This window comes from Anas acuta, chromosome 10 (genome assembly GCF_963932015.1).
Source record: "Anas acuta chromosome 10, bAnaAcu1.1, whole genome shotgun sequence".
NCBI classification, from domain to species: domain Eukaryota; kingdom Metazoa; phylum Chordata; class Aves; order Anseriformes; family Anatidae; genus Anas; species Anas acuta.
Genome location: NC_088988.1, coordinates 13186121 through 13206053, shown reverse-complemented (window position 1 = coordinate 13206053; position 19933 = coordinate 13186121). Strand labels below are relative to the sequence as shown.

Below are 19933 nucleotides of genomic sequence, written 5' to 3'. Positions count from 1 at the left end.
TCAGCAGTCTCACGGAGCTTCAAAACTCACCTCAGGAATTTGAAAGGAAAGGGGATTTTTATCCTGACTGTCATTCCCTCCAGGGATGCACTGCTTTGTGTTGCATATATATTCTGGCTGAGACTGAATGCTAAGAGTCACTGTTTCTTGGGGAAACGCTGTCATGTCCTAACAGGTATCAATGCAAACTAATCGAGCCGTAGAAGAGGAGCAGAAGGATTTTGTAGGGTCCTTACGTAGCCTTGCTGCTGTAGGAGAGTAAGCTTCACCTAATCGTGAAGCTCCTGGGAACCATCCCAGGAGAAGGCTTCGGCTTCTCTCTCCTACCCAAACCCGATGCCCCGCTGGCATGGGGCCAGCGAGGTGCGGCACGGTAAGTACAGTGACACCGAGGCCGAAGGCTGCTGCGAACGAGGTTATTCGCTTAAACCACGGCGAGCACTCGTCTGTTTCTCTCTGCTTTTATTTTACATCAGTGAGAATGATAAAAAATGTTCTTAAAAATGTTCTCTGAGGGACCCTGCTTGAAAACAGTTGATTATATTTGCTTTCTGTTCCCCTGACCACCCTCCGCTTTCTTCTCTCCTCCCGAAGGGCTGTGGGTAGCCAAGGACCTCCTGTACAAAATGTCTGTGGGTTCCTACGCGGTTACAATTTTGAGACCACGAGTAACAGAGGAGCGTTGCTCTGTGGCTCCCACAGCAGCCCGCACACAGTGAGTTAGCAGAAAAACAGCACACAAACGTGGGATGATCCAGATATGCGAACATCTTCCAACCGAGGCACATAAATAAATGCATTTCTCCAGCTGTACACGACCGCGGCCTCCCCGTGCGCCGCTGCTGGGCGGAGAGGCGCTCGCTCACCGCGAGCTCTGCAAAGCACCCGGCGGCAGCGTCCCCTTTCCCTCCGGGCTGCGTCGGCTGCTTCTTTCCACAGGGCCTCTTGCATCTAACTAAAACGTTCAGCAGCAGCTGACGCGTGTCGGTGAAAAGGAAGGCGTTAATCAATAACGCACCGGGCTCAATTAAGCTGCCGGCGCGCGCAGCCCTGTTCTCTCTAGCGTGTCTCCTGCGTTGGCTGTAACATCTTGTGTGTGCACTAGCGGGTTTGGGGAGTGCTGTCCCAAGGAGCTGCCGCGGGGACGAGCCGAGGAGCCGGCCTGTAACCCGATTTGCCTTTGGTAACCCCGTCCTCACGGCGCCTGCTCTCTCTGCTGCCCCGCTCCCGGTGGAGAGACGGCCACGCGACCGGCGTGCACACTCCGGCGGCGGCCTCTCGCGCCAAACAGCACCAAGCCTCAGCACCTTCACAACTTTTCCTCGGCCGCCCGACCTTATCTAGCCAAACAAAGGCCAAAAAATGAGCATTTGAGAGACCAACCAAATTTGGCAGGTATGGAGCTTCTCTTGAACCAAGAAAAAAAAAAAAAAGAAACTGAGTTGAGAGTTGAAAGCAGCGGGGAACATGACTCTTGGTTGACTTTGCCGTGAGCTCTTTCCACCACCATGAAACCACGTGGCGGACTTTGCAGCTCTCTAACTGGTCTTTTTTTCATTCCTTTTTATCTCTCTCTTCTTTCCTGTGTCGATTTTTGCATGAACCATAACCAAAAAGCTGACCTCTTGCTGTGCGTGCATTTGAACTCACGGCTCTCCTCCTGGCGAGCAGCTAACGTTCTTCCTAGAGGCATGTGCTAACATCAGTGCTAGCTGGCTGACATGTAGTCTGGTCCTTCTGAGATGCCCTTCCTTCCTTTTTTCTTTTTTATACTTTTTCCTCTTCCTTTTTCTCCTTTTTTTCCTCTCTTTGCCAGACACTTCTTGTTGAGCCACTTTCAAAGAGAACTAAAAATACAAATTTAAAAAAAAATGAAAAGCACAACAGACAACAGCACTAAACAAAATAACAAAACCAGGCAAAGGTCACGGCAAGGTCATTTCCAAACTTATGTCACCTGGGTGTCTGCTTCCAACTCTAGATTAATTCAAGGATCTCCCAGTCCTTGGTTAATGTACCCAACCAATTGTGTGCCACACACTCAAGAAAGTTTAAAAAAAAAAAAAAAAGTTTTAGAAAATCTGCATGAGCTACACCGACACATGAATCTGATCAAAAAGGGCAAAAATAACTTCCCATCCATGCATGGTGCATGATGATTTCTATGAGCTGGGATCCAGTAAATTATATGCTATGCAAAATCAAAACAGCTCTGTATAGTTAAATGCCCTTAAGTTACTAACTGTACGTCCAGTGTCCTAGGGATTGCATCTGTGTATGTATACGTTCAGCTGTATGTATACATAATTTATTATGTATATTGTAGCTGTTCTTTTTTTTGTTTTGTTTTCCTCCTTAATTTAGTTTTTTTAGACTTCCTTACATGTTGAACATCCCCGAGTCGCTGCCTTCGGCCTGATGTGATCTCTCCTTTCTATTGCAGAACCGCATGCACGAATCACTGAAGCTGTTTGACAGCATCTGCAACAACAAGTGGTTCACAGATACATCTATCATCCTCTTTCTAAACAAGAAGGACATATTTGAGGAGAAAATTAAGAAATCTCCACTGACTATCTGCTTTCCTGAGTACACAGGTAATGAGAATGCTGGATGTACAGGACTGCATAGCAGAGAGCGAGTGGCTGCACAGAGCATGCCCCATCCAGGGCGTTACTGGGCTGTGTTGCAGGCAGTGAGGCTAAAGATTTCGGGATGCACAGCTAGGGTTCCCATCGGCCTTACTGCACAAGTTTTATCTCAATAAATGCCCCCACCATCTGCTTGGGGCTGTTCAGTGGCCCACGTAAAGCACAAGGATGGCTTAGATCCAGGAGCTGTGCCCTGGTTTCCAGCCCCAGCTCTGATCCCTCTTGCAGATCTGGCAGAAAGGCCCAGTGAGCTCAACCATCACAAACAGGGACTTGGTCTCGGGGACAGGGTTTGTGAGGCTGCCCACGGACAGAGTCCAAGTTTTGCTGGTTCAGAACCCATCACTGCCCCCTGTGGGTCCTTGGTGACACAGGATCCGGGTGTGACTCCCGACCACTACCAAAGGGCCACAAGTTCACAGCCAGCAGGTCCCACAGCTTCCTTTCTTCAGCCCAAGTTGTAGAAGTTTTGTCCCATTAGTTTGGGAGACCCCCAGTTTCACTCTCAGTCTTGCTAACATCAAGCATCCGGACATGAAAACTCTTCCAGTTAAATGCAAGTTCAAACAAGGTGCTTGATTTCCTTGTGCCACGCACACCTCATAACCCATAGCGCAGGCACAGAGGAGCCATGGCAAGCCATGCCCTGAGCCTTGCTGGGGAGAAAGAGGCTGTGATGATGCTCGGAGATCAGAGCCGGGGCTCTGCAACAGGGCAGCGTGCAAGAAGCCCTGGCTCCTGCTGGCCGCCTGGCATCTGACCCGCTAATGATGAGCATACATCACCCATGTGAAGTCTGCAGCTGCACCCCGCTGCTTCCCGCTGCATCGCGCCAGCTTCCACAAACCCTCATTACCATTCCGAGAGAGCATAAAAATAAACTTTTATCGTCATGAATTATTTAAGCTCACCGGAGACATCCAGATGAATCAAGCTGACAGACAGAGAACCAGATCTCTTTGTCAGAAAACGTAGCTGAGAGCCGGGAGTACCAAGAGTGTCACATTTCTGGGCAGGCCAGCAAATTATGAACCAGAGCTTCTTATCACTAAGCACTGGATTTTCCCTACGAACAGGCAGGAGCGATCCACCCTTGCTCCTTCGGGCTGAATGGGAGATGAACGTGGAGCTGAATGACTCTGATTGAGTTCAGAAGAACATCTGTAGGCTTCTTCTCTGGGGAAGGTTTGGAATTTTGGCCAGCTAATTGTCCCCTTGGTCCAGACAGAACCAAAATATTCCTGGCACGTTTGTCTTAAAGATCTAATAATGGAAATTTCAGTCTTTACAGTTCACAATAGTGCCAGCCCCAAATTTTTCTTGGTTGCAGAGGAGGTTGTTGCTTGCCCTCTTTTGGATGACTTGTAGAGCAGCTGCACACCACCTTCTTTATAGCTGCACTTTTTATACTGGAAGGTTTTTTCTTATACCCTCTTCCTTTTTTCCCTTTTCCCAATGAAGCGAACCTGCACCTTTCACTCTTTCTTCTTCACATTTTGTGGACCTGATTTTGTTGATCTTTGCTGCAGTCTCCCAGTAACCCTGCACTGAAATGATATTCTTACAAGCTTCGGATGGTCGAGATACAAGAACAGCAGGGATTGTAGTCTCAGATTTAACTTTTCATCCCTAAATTATTCCAGCCCAAGAGATGAGTTCAGTGTGGGAGGCAGACCCTGGTACACATGTGGCTACATTCTCAGCAGAGGAAAACAAACATAAAGCTCTTCAGTACAAGGCTGTGAACCAAAGCAGTCCTCCTCAGTTCTCAGAGTACCCCAAACTTGCATTAAATTCCCTCGAGGTGCCGTTCTGTAAGCTGGGACTCATCACAGTGACCAGCCCCAGAGCTCTTTTATCTCATATACTGCTGCAGAGGGCTGGGCTGGGGCACGGGGCAGTGGTGGAGAAGGAGGTGACTCCCCAGCAGCATTCCTCTTCAGAAAAGTGAGAGCTGAGCTGCAAGTTTAACCCTCAGCCTTTTAAAACGCCCCACAAGATCCCCTCCCATTCTTCACCAAGGCACTGAAAGTCCTGGTTCTGCTCCAACAGGGAGGTGAGCCAGCGGTGAGGAATGCCTCACCCAGAGGCGCCCAGCAGTCCTGTCACAAGACAGAGGTCAGCACGTGCTAACATTAAGTCCAGACTTTAGACCCAGGCAGATCCCTTCAGCTCTCTCCCTCGTGCTTTGCTGACCATGGCTCCTCGGCCACGAAGGAATCAGCCAGGGGAGGCTCGGAGGATGAGGCCCTCAGAAGTCTGCTTCGTACATATCAAAGAAAGCCCACCAAGAAACGCCTGCAGTTGGCCTGGTGGCCTGGTGGAAAAGCAGCATTAAGGGCACAGTTGCCCTGGAGCTAAAAAGAAATATTTGATGAAAGCCCATAAATCAAACAGGCGGGCTTCTAACATCAAAAGTCGGTTACACAAAATGCTTTTAATAAAATGAAGTTTCTAATGTCCATTAGTTCTGCTGACAGAGAATTATTAGAAGACTGCATTCACAAATTCGCTCGCTGCGTGCTTGAGCACTGACTGTTTCCATCCCCTTAATTCACCCATGCTTTTAACTAATCCACAATACTAAGCAAAGCAGCAGCAGAATCCAGGACACATTTTAAACCAAGCTGGCATTAGTGATTCCCTGCTAGCTCAGAAGGGATCTAAACCCTCAGATTTTTAAGAGCCCAACTTCCCTTTCATAAAATGCCTCCCGTTTGCATACTGTGTGTGGATCTAGTCCCAAATTCTTTACACTGATCCTCGTGCAACAGCCTGCTCCTGGTATTTTGCTCATCTCACTTCCAGCATGTTCCCTCCAGCCCCTACCAACATTTCCCACCACTAAAGCACCATCGAGGGGCCCTCCAGCCTGGGGCCCTCTGAGGGCCAGGAGAAGTTAGGTCGACCAGGTCTAAGCACGTGCCCTGGGGAGCTGTGTGTGTGTTAGCCAGTGTCGAGTCTGCCCAGATGAGAAAGGATCTTCTCTGTTGTGTAGCCACTCATTTTGTAGCTTTTCAACACCAAACCTGATGTGTAAGAGCTGTGGTTTGGCACAGACACCTGCGTACATCAAAACAAGCCACTCTTCGTGGCATGATTTTAGCCACAGTTTTAGCAGAGGGTGTTGCAATCCTGGTTCATGAAAAAAAAAAAAAAAAAAAAAAAAAAAAAAGGATATTTTGAGTTAGCATTTTTGGTTTTGGGGGAAAAAAAGGAAAGAAAAATACCACTTTTCTCTGTAACACAGGTTAGTTCTTTTCATATCCTTTTCTCTTAGCAGTTCAGGGAAAGGAGGACACGGTTACCATTGCTGTCCCCAATTCGTGGATGTTTTAACTGCTCTTTTCCATTTAAAACAAATTTTAATCAAAAAAAAAGTCTAAAAAAGGCAAAAAATGACAACCTTTTCACCAGGCCAAGTACTTACCACATTCCTGGCAGGTTTTTTTTAACTCCTTTTTTTGTCACCATCGTGAGGAGTTTATTTTGGGTTTCTCATCACAGGCTGCCCAAGAGCCAACCCCTCTCCCTCACCCATTTCACCTCCGTGCGTGACGAACAGCAGCCCCGCACAAAGCCAGGGCTGAAATGGCCGAGGTAGAGCCATCCTCCTCCTCGCAGCACCGGGCTGTTAGCAGTGCCCATCCCTGGGACCAGTTCCCTGCACATGGTGGCAGCTGGACCCCCACAAGCCCTGTGAGCCCCCCTCATTCCTACACAGCGTGCTGCTCATGGTGTCAGCAGCTGCTGACCCTCCCCCTGCAGACACAGGGCTATGGGACTGCTTTAACCTGCTCTTTTTTCCTTTCCTCTCGGCTCTCTCACAGGCCCCAACTCTTTCACCGAGGCAGTGGCTTACATCCAGGCTCAGTACGAGAGCAAGAACAAGTCCCCCAACAAGGAGATCTACACGCACATCACCTGCGCCACCGACACCAACAACATCCAGTTCGTCTTCGACGCCGTCACGGATGTCATCATCGCCAACAACCTGCGGGGATGCGGACTCTACTAAAGCCCTCTCCTCCCCTCCTCTCCTCGCAGCCGCCAGGAGCGCCCGCAGCCCCGCGGACAGGTCCTCTCTCTTTCTTCTCCTCCTCCTCGGAAGGCGATGAGGAAGGAGTACGTAAACCCCTCCTTCTGCCCCAGGAAACTCTGCAGCAAGTTCTGCCTCCCCCCAGCCCCGTTTGATTTTGTTTTGGTTTATTTTGGGTGAATTCCCCGCGCTGCCTCTTTCTACTCTTCCGTTCCAGTTCACAGTGCTGTAGAGGGAGCTAATACATTTCCCACAAAGTGCATTTCAACTGCCAAAAACCAGAAATACTCCATTTACAAAAAAAGAAAAACTCAAAGCCTTAAAATATTTGTCAGCAACAGCATAGTTTGGAACCAAAACCTCTTTTTTTTTCCCTTGAAATTAAGGGATATTTGTAATTCTCCTTATTTATCTTTTTTCACAATTACTATTTGTTTGAGAAGTACTAGACACGTGACCATTTTGAAGGTACCCTGTGGCTCCAGTTCCCACCCCAAAGCCAGAGGGGGTGCTGAACGCAGCCCCAGCAGCCTGGCTTTGTACATTCTCCCTTTTTTCAGCCAGCTCTTTGAACAAGTGAAACAGCCATACTGAGTTGTGCTGGTGTCTAAGACGGACGCAGTAACAAAACCTACTAAGCATTGCCTAAAAGCATTCATTACCAGTAACAGTTTTACCTCCAGTTTTCCAAAATTAACGTTAAAATCTGCCTAGTGTTCTCAGTAACCCGGATCTTACTCCCGTCCCGCGGAGCTGCTGCACGGAGCAGGCTGGGCTGTAACAAGGATGGTGACCTTGGAGGGCTCTTCCAACCTAGATGATTCCGTGAGGATGCCCGTGGCCAGCAGGTGACGGGGATTTCCCTGTGTGCCACGCAGTTGAGGCAGGATGTGTCCCATTTGGGGCTGTGTGTGCACCACAGTCAGCACCAGGGATGCTCATGGCAAGGCACAGCCCTCGCCGTCCCCACAAAGCCAGGGTTTGACCTTCACGTACCTAAAATGCAGAGGGGTGATTTTGGAAACCTCACCAGGTTTGGGTGATGGTGGGGTGCGAGGGATTCCTTCAGCTCATGTAAATGCCCCTAGGCCTCCAACCGGAGCCTCCTGGCTGAGCAGAAGCAGGTGGCTCGTGTCACCTCCTCCCTGAGCATCCAGGAGGGGTGGCTCCAGGTTTGGTGCCCCCACCGGGTCACCTCTTTACCCGTATCCAAAGCACGAGGGATGGTTTGTTAACAGGGAGGGAAGGCTCAGGGAGCTGATTTGTGCCAAGTGATGGAGCAGGAAGGATAAGTGCAAGGGAGAGAGGAGAGGAAGGAAGGAAAGGCAGGGGGGAAGGTGTGGAAAGGACGAGAGCAGCACCCAGCATGACAGAAGGTGTGGGCACAGAGGGAAGGATGAGCAAGGCTGGGCGGGGGCACGTGTGGCCTGCCATCACCACAAGCTCCAGGTGAAGTTGGAGGGGGAGCCTGAGAGGTCAGGTGTGACTTCTGGGAACACAGAGGGACCCTTAACAGTCCACCCCAGAAGTGAGACAGCCACCTCCCAGCTCCTTCCCTGCCTCTCGTGGAAGTCCACAAGCCTGAGTCTTTCCAGGACAGCCACGAGTCCAGCTGCCCTCTCCTCAGAGCCCCCACCAGGGCTTGCTTTCAGCTCTCGAGAGGTCAGGGACTCCTCCAGTGCCACGTCTGAGCAGGAGAATGGCTGTTTTCTTGCTGTGCCCACCCAGGAGAGGCGACGTGAGAGCAGGCCAAAGCAGCACAGCCCAAAGGCGAGGGGCCAGGTGAGCGGGGCTGCGGGAGGCAGGGTGAGGAGCAGGTGGGAAGGGATGGAGGGGACAGGAGCTGGGAGTCTGGGGGGCTCGGTTTGGGGCAGAAGTTGCAGAAGGGCGATGAGGCAGGTTGAGGCAGCAGGGAGGAAGGGAAGATGGGAAGAGAAGCGTTCCCGGGAGGCTGGAGGGGTTTTGCCATCCGAGGCTGTGCTCTGCCAGGAACGGTGCTGGCGGGGGTCTGACAGAACCCCAGGATGCAGGGCAGGAGGAAAGCAGGGTGGTGCTCACCCACCTCACCCCATCGCGTGGCTCACAGCTGTGCCAGCACCCCCTTAATTAGCATGTAATTATAGAACTGTTTCACATTGCACAGGGAGGGCTCGCTGCTCCTCTGCTAGATGCTCCCAGCCATAACACCAGGTCTCTGCTCCGGCACAAGCCACCTTTCTCTTCACCATCTCAGCCTTAAATTCCTCTGGCAGAGTCAGAGGAATCTCAGCCTTAAAGTCCTCTGGCAGCCCCCAGCCCCTCCACAGTGCCAGCACGGTGCTGCACAGCCATCAGCCCAAAGGAGCCCTGAACACGAGGCACCTGCACGTAGCTTTGTTTTAGCCCAGGAGTTTCAGAGTCAGGGGGAAGGATCCTCAAATAAAGGGTTTTCAACACGTGCCCAGTTCTCTCTAGTTCCCTAGGAGGTACCAGCTGCCTGCCCCATCCTCGGAAAGATTTCTAGGCGTGCTGAGCTCTCATCCCCAGAGACTAAAGCCAAGGGAATGACAGTAAAATGCCACCAGCCTGCTGCTTCTTGCAGGAAGAGGAGCTGAGTGCCTAAACAGGCACTGAATAGGACAGAGAAATATGCAGGACTCAGGTCTCCCCCCACAAACTTCCCCTCTGCCCGATGCAGAGCCCTCTTCTTGCTCAGCACTCTGAGGTTATCAAATTAACTCATCTCCATGCTTTGCTTTTCAAGGCAGCGCACAACAGCAGCGGGACGGTGCTCCTGGCGTGGAAGGAGGCAGGAAATTAGCTGGAAGGACCCAGGTCGACAGGGATGCTCCTGGAGCTTGCTCGGGTGATGTACACCTGCACTGAGCATCAAGATAAGGGCTAGAAAGCTGCACGTTAGTTACATTTAATACCTGAAGTGCACATTATTGCCAGACCCGGGGTGAAGCTGTGCACAGCAGTGCACTGGTGCCTACACGGGCAGCAGAGCAGCGCTTTAGGAAGCTCCATCAGAATAATTTGATCAGCAGCTCTAGGAGCTGGGAGGCTTTCTATTTCCACCCCTCGCTGTGCGTGACATTTCCTCCGATCCAGCACATAACAGAAGCTGTCCCCACTGAAGGCAAAACCAAGCCAAAGCTCCAGGAGTTTCCAGCATAAAGCATGCAGGAATATTTTGGGGAAGAAAATCTGAATTAGCCCTGAACTCTGCTAAATGCAGCTGTGCCACCCGTCCTGCCAGGTGCTCTCACACCCTGCGCTGGGCTGGATTCGGGCACCCCAAAAGGGGACCGGGAGGTGCAAAGCCACCCAGCCCCAGCAGCATCCCCAGGCAGTTGGTTATCATCCCCAGCTGGCACTCTGCAGGGACGCAGGGGAGAAAAAGAGGAGGAAATGTTGACACACTGAGCCTTTTCTTTCATTTTCTTTGGCATATTGTACATCTAAAGCTTCATTTCAGCTGCTGCTGCTGACATTCCCTCCCTCACAGAAGTGTCGTGAGGATTAACTGACAAAGGCTTGAAACGGTGTTTGAAAGATGAAATGCTTTCAGCGTTAAACACTACTATTTTTCCCACTTGATGGCCTTGTATAGTGTTTTTTTTTTTTGTCTCCAAGAACGCCTGCCAAAGCATTACTCACCGCTGGGTTCCTGCATCCCTCCCAGGCCCTTTCTGACAGATGTGCCTTTTGCAGGCAATTTTTTTGCCCGGTGCTTTTTCTCAGTCCTCAACCCCAGCAGTCCTTGCAGGAATTGCCTAGAGATGTTGCGTGTACCCTTCAGAGCTAATAGGGGAACGTGCAAATGGTGCCTGATTTTGGCACGCCTGCTGGTGGCTCAGTGGATGCAGGTTTTAATGACCCGGTCCAGCAGCAGCATCCACGTGGCACCGCGTTCAGAGCAGCTCTGACAAGTCACGGTGAGCTTCGGGCAGCAGCAGACAGACAGAAACCCTCCTCGTGCTCCATCAGCAACAAGAGGGTCGGGTGTGTGGATACACAGGATGAAAAAAATTCCCATAGGACCCGTATTTAAAAAGCAATTTCAACAGAATAGAGAAACCCGTGGGAGGAAAAGCTTGCAATGAACCCCTAGATGAGGCACTGGGATGTGCCACCACCTCGCATAGGAGGCAGCAGTAGCGGGGCTTACAGCAATAAATAGAGGCCAGGGGAGCACAGCTGCACACACAGCTCCCTATCCCAAAGGCCAGCTTTTTCGTATCATGCTCTGGCTTTCTCGGGTGGCCCAGGGAAGTGCAAGCTCTCTGCAGGGCCTTCTGGCCGCCCGTCTGCTAGCGTGGGCACATCCCTGCTGCCACTGCCTCCTGCAGTGCCCCAGCAGCCTCCAAAAGACACTTCCCAGTAATCCCACCTCCATCAGGAGTTTGTGAGAATTTGCTGCTCACCCTCACCCTGGATCAGGGCTCTCCTTACTTTCCCAGCAAGGCCCAGGGTCCAGGTGCAGCACAATGTGGACAAATCCCAGGCTCCAGAGCTGGACCACAGCCTGGACCTCCACGGAGGGGAGGACATCCTCAGAGGACGTCCTCAGGACACACAATTTTGTTTTAAAGGACACTAGAGGTATTAACAAGAGCAGCTGTGCCATGTGCTAAAATATATCCAGTGCCTTTAATTGATCGTGGCATGGAACGGGCTTTGCTTCCAGGCCAGGAGTGGTCCTCAAGAGGTGAGGGTTAGCCCCATAAGATGTCCTTTTGCCAGAACACCCCAGTTTGCCAGACCCTGCACCATGGCACGCAAGGTATTTGTGGGAGAGCTCCTGGGAACGGGGCTGAGCATCAGCTCTGTTAGGCAAGAGCAGCTCTGGTACGTCCATGTCTTTGTCATGGGCCAGGTTTGGCTTCAGGCTTATGACCAAAAGCTCCCCAACTACGTCCAAGGAGCCTGAAATACCCATTAGTGGAAGCATGCAGGTCAGCAGGGATGGTGCAGCACAGCAGCACCCCAAAACAGCCAGGAAACGCTCCCAACCCCATCGGGCACAGCCCAGCACAGGCTGCCCAGAAGGGCAGACCATAGTCTCGCCTCCATTTCCCCTGAGGAAAGAGCAGCCAGAAACACGCCCCTAAAGCCCTGAGACTCAAGTGTAGATGGTAATTTCTGAGCGCCTGCGATGCCACAGTGTAATTGATGCTGACAGACAGAGGTACGTGACCTATATAGGAGGCTGTGCTGAGAACGTGGCCATGGAGAGGGACTTCTCCCAGGACTTCTCATGTCCGAGCCAGCAGCCTGTGGGCTCTCTGGGGAGATCTTGATCCATGCTGCCCCTGGCAGGGCACACATGCTGGCCCTTGAAGGCCAACGCATCTGCTGGAGAAGGACCAGAGGCTCCCAGCTGGCACGCCGCAGCCGGGAGAAGCCAACTCAGGTCCCCTGCTGAGACCTTCTCCCTCTGCAATTTGCAATGTTGCACCCCCCAAAACAAAAAAAAAAAGCCACAGCTGCATCACCCACCCTGACAGAGCCTTAATGTCAGTCTCACAACCAAACCCTGGCTGTCCCATGGCGCTGGCAGGAGGCTCTGCCTCCGAACACCAGGCTCCAGGTGGGGAGAGGAGAGTACAGCAGGTACCAGCACGAGGTCCTCACCACCCTCTCCCCAGGGCCATTCCAACCCCTCTCATTTTCTAGGATCCCCACATCCTCCCAAACCCTCCCCAGCCCAGCTCCAGGACCGCAGCTCACCCAGGACAGCCTCACCCTCTCTGCCTCACACGCACATCATGTTTCAATACAAAGCACCACCCCATTAAAACCCCATTTAACACCCTCAGCCCTCTCCCTCCACCTCCCTTTCCCCTCCCTCCAGCTCAACAAGGGAACAGTGACCGTCACCGTGCCTCGGGGCCGCCCTGCCCGCTGTCCCCTCTCCGCCACCGACCTCTTCCCGACGGATCGCCGGGGGCCCCCTCATGCCGCCCCCCCGCCGAGCCGTTCCTCCTGCATGTTCGATGGCCCAGCCTGTATTAACTGTAATTTTGTACGAAGAGTGACTGTCCGTTGGTTTCATAGAGCGTTAGCGATTGTAATAATTTATTGGCTGTCGGTAATGTATTTATTAGTTACAAAATGTTAATAAAGTGCCAGCTCTTTTCTAGCGTGAGAGGGTTTTATTGTGTCTCCCTTGAGCGTGCGCTGCTTTTTCTCGGCCCTGCTGCTCCGTGCTGTCTGTCACCATCCTGCGGCACTGCCGAAGCCATGGCAGAGCATCAGTCTGTCCGTCCAGCCCGTGGCAGCTGTCCGTCCCAGCCTCACTCACCTGGCCATAAGAAATTTGAGAAGGATCAGCCCAAAAGGTGAGTGATCGCCTTTGTATCCATGCCACTCGCTGCCAAGTGCGGCAACACCGGGGCATGAGAGCAGCCACCTCCACCCTGACCCCTTCTGCCTTAAAGATCTGCCATTTGGCTGTGATCTTTTATCTGATCCAAGCTTGTCTGTGGTGTTTATCTGATCCAAGCACCTGCATGAAAGCCATTTGAGTAAAGCGGGGTGATGTGGGCAGCATGGCTGGTGTCCTTTGCTTGTTGGCAGCGTCCTCGCTTCCCCGAGCTTTCCTCTCATGTCGTGGTTGCAAATTGTGACAAGCAGCAAGTTTTGCATTGCTTCTCCTCCATCAATCAGCACAGCGACAAAAGAGCTATTTCTGGTTCGTTTCAGTAAGTCGTGCTTTCTCCCCATTGCAGTGACACAATACTTGGAGCACCTCTCGGTCCCTTCAAAGTAACTCGTGTCAGTTTGTTCTTTTGTGTCTGAACCAAAGGGCTTCCATCACTGGAGGCAAAGAACAGAACACAAAAACAAACTCGAAGACAGCAAGGGAAAATTTTCCGTCAGCCCGAACATGGGAAGTTAGATGTTATTCCTGTTGACTACCGGTTTTCAGCGGTGTAACTTCAGCTGGACCTGGCCTCAGCAGCTCCCGAACCTCCCAGCCAGCAGCCCGGGCAGGATCTCAGGCCAGCTCTGAAGATGACGACTGGCTCATGGAGAAGGGGTTTGCCTTTGGTATTTGTATGGAGGATCCCGTAAGGTCTCCGCCAGGATGCCATCCTGCTCAGATATCCAGGGCTCAGAAGTTACCAGGGTAATCTTTGCATTGGGGCTTGGATTCCCCCAGGCACAGCCTTTGTTTGTTACAGCTGCTCCTCCAGCAGCACTCCTTTCTTTAACACGCATTTATGGAACAAAACAGGATGAACAAAGAGCTGAAACCAACTAAAACCCACCCAGCTACTTGCCACCAAAACCTCAAGACCCAGTGTTTTTTGCAAAGGCCATTCAATCAAGGCAAGAAGAGCCACATCCATCTGCCGTGGTTTTCCTGCTTTCCCATGAAAAAAGTTCCTTAAAAAAGAGAAAAGATAAGGATCAAATGAGGTCCAGAAGCTTTGGAAAGCGACTACTTGGCATTCACAGCTACTCCTTGCCAAGGAAACAACAGCGTAATCTCAAAGCCTTTCAAGATGAAATCAGACATCTGCTAAATTTTGCATGCAAAAGCTGCAGTCAGAGTGTAGCTAAGAAAATGACTCACTAATAAAACATTCATGGAAAACTCCAAAATGTGTAATTGGGTCATCATTTCATTAGCAAACACGTGTGCTCTCATGAATCCAGGCAAGCCCGAGCCACCCTGGCTGTGCTGGGTGTCCGCGAGCACTGCGGTGGCTGTGGCCTCTCCTGGATTTTGCTGTGGAGCGGCTGGGCATGGCTTTGTGTTAATTTCCAGAGTAAGTTAATGATGGAGGTGGATCTGAGAGCTGTGCCCTGCCTTCCCTCCCCTCTCACTACCAGCAGTGTGTGGCTGCCCCCAAGCCTGCACCGAGCTGGCGGAGGAGCCTCACCTCACCCCACCTCGCCTCCTTCTCTCCTCTCCCTCTGTCCACTCTGCCTCCTCTCTGCCAACAGCTCCTGTAGCTTGGGGAAAACAGGCTCCAAGTGGAGCTTCGGAAAGGATAATTAAAAAGAAAAGAGGTCTTAGCAGTTGCCTCCATGTCCCTGCTAAGGCTCCTCCATGGCACAGTTCCTGGGCTCCTTGGTGCCCCCCGGCCTCCACCATGGTGTCTGTGGAGGTGGAAGGCCTCACAAGGGGCAGAAGGGCCCAGCAGGGACAGGACATCTCTTTAAAGGGATGAGTGAATGATTTTCTCCCCCCCACTAACCTGAAACCCCAGCACCAGCCCCTGCTGGAGCAGCCGGCAGGGAGGCCCAGCACAGGCCGCGGCCTCCACACCCGGCCTCCCCTTCCCGTGCCCCCAGCTCAGTCCAGCCCTGTCTCACTGAGGTTTTGCTTTCTAACCATGTCAGTGCAGGGGAAGAAGAAGTCCTCCTCTCCTCTAACTCTTTCTCTCTCTTTGCCTTTCTCTCCTGTCTCTCCTCCCCGCGTGCTCCCTGCTGCAGAACCGCATGCACGAATCTCTCATGCTCTTCGACTCCATCTGTAACAACAAATTCTTCATTGATACCTCCATCATTCTCTTCCTCAACAAGAAAGACCTATTTGCCGAGAAGATCAAGAAGTCTCCTCTGACCATCTGCTTCCCCGAATACACAGGTACGTGCCGGGGCCGCGCCGCACCACGGGGTGGGGGGGACAGGGACACCACCACCTTCACAGGGCAGCGATCGCACTGCCCACCTCCAATCCATGGCCCCAGCACCCCAAGGGGCACCTCTTGGGGTTTAGCCATGGCTTGTGTTTGGGGAATTATTCTGGCAAAGGCACGAGAGCAGCCATCAGGGCAGAGAGCTCCTGGTGCATCCCCAGAGGAACGGCAGCTCTCCGGAGCATGATCCCTGCGGTCCCACCAAGGGGAGTGAGAAAAGCAAGAGAAGCCAGCGAAAGGAAAGCACTGGGCATGGAAGGAGAGGAAAACCAAGACCATGAGGCCCACAGGACGCTCGGCCTTCCCTAGGGTTTGCTGATGGGGCCTGGAGCGCGGCTGCAGGAGCGGAGATGAGAGGGCCTTGAAGATGGGGCTCCCGCCTGCGTCCCCTCACACAGGGCACACTGCTGGAAGGGAGGAGCCCCGTCACAACAGAAATGGGTGAAATCACTCGGGAATTATACCAGCTTGTGAGTGAAACCAACTCAGCTTGGAGGAAATGGAATCAAGACAGCGCTGTAGAAAGAAATCCACTCTGAGTGGTTTTTTTCTGAGGAAAAAATAAGTTCCAGCTGAGAGATTCCAGCACCCCTCCCTACACCTGATGGCAGCAGCTTTGCCCAGCACCCACAGTGGCCACCAGCACCCGGGGACTGGCCCCGGCCCCCAGCAGCATCCCCTGGAGGCTTCACAGCACTGCCAGCACGCAGAAGCTTTTCCCCTGCCCCTTCTCCTTCCCCAGCCACATGCTGGGATGTCCAAAGCCACCCGGGAGCTTTTTGTCACCTCCCAGCTCCTGCTGCCCTAACGGGGGCAGCCTGGTGGCACCCGGTCACCTCCCTGTGCCTTCAGCCCCCACCTGCACCAGGAAGGAGGGGAAGCATCGAGCTGGAAAAGGAAAATCTCCAGATAATAGCTGCTCTTCCAAAGGCGCTTTCAGGAGCATAATTCAGGCTTTGTGGCTCTCCGCGAGGGGCCGGGCGCAGCCACTCTGCCGTAAGCAGCTTAATGCAATAATGCACATTTTGGGACTCAAACAGCTGCCCCCCACCTCCAGCCCACGATGCAAAAGCAAAACTCCCCAAGGGGCCAAGCCAACAGGCAGCGACACATCCCCGAGGGGCCCCAGCCCCACCAGCTGCCCCTCACCCATCCCAAATTCCTGGATCAAGCTCCTGTTCAGCCCCGGCTTCTCCCTGAGGGCACCCACGGGTGATGCTGGAGAGGGCACCCAGTGCTCCCAGCCCCTGCCTGCCTGACCGGGGGGCATGCAGCCCCCCGGCCTTTCACCCCTGTGCACCGCGGATGTGCTGCAGGGACTTACCCTGGGGCCAGGACGAGCATCCCTCAGGGACCACCAAGCATCCCTCCAGCCCAGGCAGGGGCAGCTGGGGGCTGCCTGCCTTCACCGGGGGGAAATAGAGGAGTGGGGTGAGGAGGGCAAAGCAGCAACACCTGGGGAGGGAGGTGGTGGAGGCAGAGCCCAGGTGCTCGTGATTTGGGGGGAAAAGAAAGGGAAAAGGGGGAAAAATGGGGAAATGCGGGAGGAAAAGGGGTAGATTGTGGGGGAAATAGGGGAAAAAATTGGGAAAGGGGAGGGATAAGGGGGAAAGGGTAACCCCTGCTCCCAGCTTGTGGTGGCAGCACCATGGGTGTTGTGCCTGCTTGTGCCGGGGGGGCTCGGTGTGGTGCCCCTCAGATGCTGGGGAGCAAGGCTGAGGCCCAGGGCCACACTGATGGGCTGCTGGAAAAAAATCTCACCTGGGTTAAAAAAAAAAAAAAAAGGACTAAAAGGGGTTTTGCCTGCTCTTTTCGAGACAAAATACCTTTCCAGCAGCATGGCAGGGGGGTGGCGGTGCCTGTCCCTGACGCCCCCCGCGCTGTCCCCCCCTGTGCCCGCAGGTCCCAACACCTACGAGGACGCGGCCGCCTACATCCAAGCACAATTCGAGAGCAAAAACCGCTCGCCCAACAAGGAGATTTACTGCCACATGACGTGCGCCACGGACACGAACAACATCCAGGTGGTCTTCGACGCCGTCACCGACATCATCATCGCCAACAACCTGCGGGGCTGCGGCTTGTACTGAGCCCCCGCGGCCGCGGCGGCGCGGGGAGAGGGGCGAAGCAGAAGAGAAGCGACGCGGCCACGCGCACGCACACACACACACACACACTTACACACACCAAGCGAAACGAAAGAAACAACCAAACTGAACGAGAGGAAAAAAAAAAAGAAAAATAAAAAAAAATAAAATTAAAAAAAAAATCGTAATCATAATCATGCAAGTTGGTAAATAAAAAGGCATAAGGAAAATTATATATATACGTATATATATATATAAAAAAAACAAATCCACGACCACCTTTTTAGTTTGTCTCGAAGAACTGCGGGCAGAAGGGGGGTCCCTGGCCTCAGCTGGGGGCGCCCTGGGGGTTTTGGGGCACCTCCAGCTCTGGCCACCCCCCGGTGGGGCTGGGGCCGGATCCTGCCCGCGGCCCCGTGCCGGTGCTCTCGGGGGGGAGCGTCTCCTCCCGGCGCGTCTTTGAGCGGGTTTGGGTTATTTTCGGTAGTTTTGGTTCGTTTGTTTGTTTTTTTCTCTTTTTTGACTTCTTCTTCTTACGATGAACCGGTTTTATTTCCAGTGCCCCGCGGCCAGGGTCAGCCGCTGCGGCGGGAAGCTCAAGGATGTTATTTTTAATAAAAAAAAAAAGAAAAAAAAAAAAGAGGGAAATAGGATAAAAAGAAAAAAAAAATAAAAAAAAAGAACTCCCTCCTCGCCGTGCGTCCTAGCTAAAAAGGGAAACAAACAAACAAAAGATCTTTTCCCATTTCCCTTTTCCCGGCTGTTTTGGGCAGAAAGCGCGGCGGCGCATCCTCCGTGCGGGCAGGGACGAGCTGGCGTTCGCTCCCCTTTTGGGGCTTTTTGGTTTCGTTTCGTTTTTTAAATTTTCCACCTCACTTTAGGTAAATCCCTCCCCAGCCGGGAGCCAGGGGTGCGGCCGGCGGCGCTCTCCATTCCGGGGTTTTTTCCCCCATTTTTTCCATCCCCTCCTGGCTCCAGCGCCTCGTTCAGCCTCCGGCCCGTATCCAGAAGCACAGCCCTGCCCGGCCTCCACCTCCGCTCCCAAAAACCCCGTGTTTCACACCAGATCGGCTTCCGCGTCTTTATTTTCCCGTTTGGGGTTGATTTGGGGGCTTCGGGGAGGGGTTATACATATATACATATTTTTTTCTTTTTTTTTTTCTTTTTTTTTTCTTTTTATTCATTTTATTCATTTTTAACACTTTCCAGTGAATGCTTTTTTGTGCTGCTTTTTTCTCCCCCCCTTCCCTCTCTCCCCCCACCCCATGTCCTCCCTTTTAGTGAATGGTGTTTTTTCTCTCATGTGGGGATGTTTGTGCTGCAAAAAAAAAGAAAAAAAAGAAAAAAAAGAAAAAAACTTTAAAAACAAACAAAAAAAGACAAAAATACAAAAAAGAGAGAATGAAAATAATTTAAAAATTTTAAAAAACACACAAAACCACAAAAAGTAAAAAAAAAAAAAAATCGAATGTAGTGTTTACATTAAAGCCACAGTTTTCATGACCAATCCTTCACCATTTCTACTTTGATTAGTAACCAGACGTCTTCACGGTTTCACTTTTAAGAGTTATCTTTGCTGAAGAAGAGCAGTCACACCTGTTTAAAAGAAAATGAATAAATAAAGAGGAAACTAAAAATATTATATATATATATATATAAAGCGCCAGGTCTTTCTAAGCCTTTCTATTACCAATCAGTGAGGTTTCTGTGATATATTACACACTGCCAATCTCTTTCTCTGACTAATGGAAAATTCATGTGTAGCTCAATAAAGAGAATGTTTGTCTGTACCCCGGGCTCTCCCCTCCCGCGTCTCCGGCTGCTTCTTTCGCCACGCTCCCGCTTCGCTTTGCCTTTCTAAGGGAAGGAAAAAAATGGAAAAAAAGAATTAAAAATCACCTTTTTTTTTGCAATGCTGAAAGAACCAACCCACACCGATGCTGCTTGGTGCAGGGTGGTCAGGAAAAATCAGGCTTTTTGTGGGGTGGGGGTGTGGGACCTGCCTGGTTGTTGCTCCCACCCCATGCGAACAGTAATTTTGTCCAAAATCGCCTTCACCCTGCTGCCAGGGTGGCCAGGAGGCCAAGGGAACAGAGCCTGACCCCTGCGAGGCTTTGGGCAGCTTTGGGCCGAGGGCAGGCCCCAGGACTGAGCTCGAGGGCACTTTTTGGGGTTGTTTCGCTCGCTCCCCACAAACTGCCCGAGAGAAGCCAGCAGAAGGCATCTGCTGGGACTAGGAGCACGCCTTGGGGGACAATCGCAGCAAAGCCATTTTCACCTGCTAAAGCTGCTGTTTGTGCATGCGAGGCTGAACCGCCTGGGGCTGGCACGGGGAGGAGGAGAAATGCAGCAACCCAAGCCCTGGCTGTTTGTGCGGGCTGCGAAAAGCCCCCGGAGGTCTGGTGCAGGGCAGAGCCTGCGGACAGCCCGGCCGGCTTCAGCGCTTCGCTTGTGCCTGGGACAGCAGCGGACACGGTTCCGAAGCAGAGATGGGCTTCCCTGTGCCAGCAGGGACAC

General features: G+C 52.2%; 1 protein-coding gene and 1 long non-coding RNA gene across 4 annotated transcripts in view; one reads left to right on the top strand and one right to left on the bottom strand.

Annotated features, from left to right (window-relative positions):
- GNAO1 (G protein subunit alpha o1) overlaps positions 1 to 19206 on the top strand; it is a 130343-nt gene extending 111137 nt beyond the window's left edge. Inside the window, exons 5-6 of one of the 3 annotated variants that reach the window (XM_068693114.1) lie at positions 15124 to 15277; positions 17232 to 19206. In XM_068693114.1, the coding sequence (XP_068549215.1) occupies positions 15124 to 15277; positions 17232 to 17419 (342 nt within the window). In that variant the 3' untranslated portion in view covers positions 17420 to 19206. Of the gene's footprint in view, positions 1 to 2443; positions 2598 to 6481; positions 13522 to 15123; positions 15278 to 17231 lie in introns of those variants that run through there. The other 2 variants (XM_068693112.1, XM_068693113.1) reach the window with 2 other exon arrangements.
- Positions 12737 to 17235, bottom strand: LOC137861717 (uncharacterized). The gene is made up of 2 exons (XR_011099796.1): positions 16654 to 17235; positions 12737 to 14067 (listed from the first exon to the last, which is right to left on the bottom strand). It is a non-coding gene; the product is annotated as an uncharacterized lncRNA (long non-coding RNA).
- Positions 19207 to 19933: the final 727 nt, after the last annotated feature.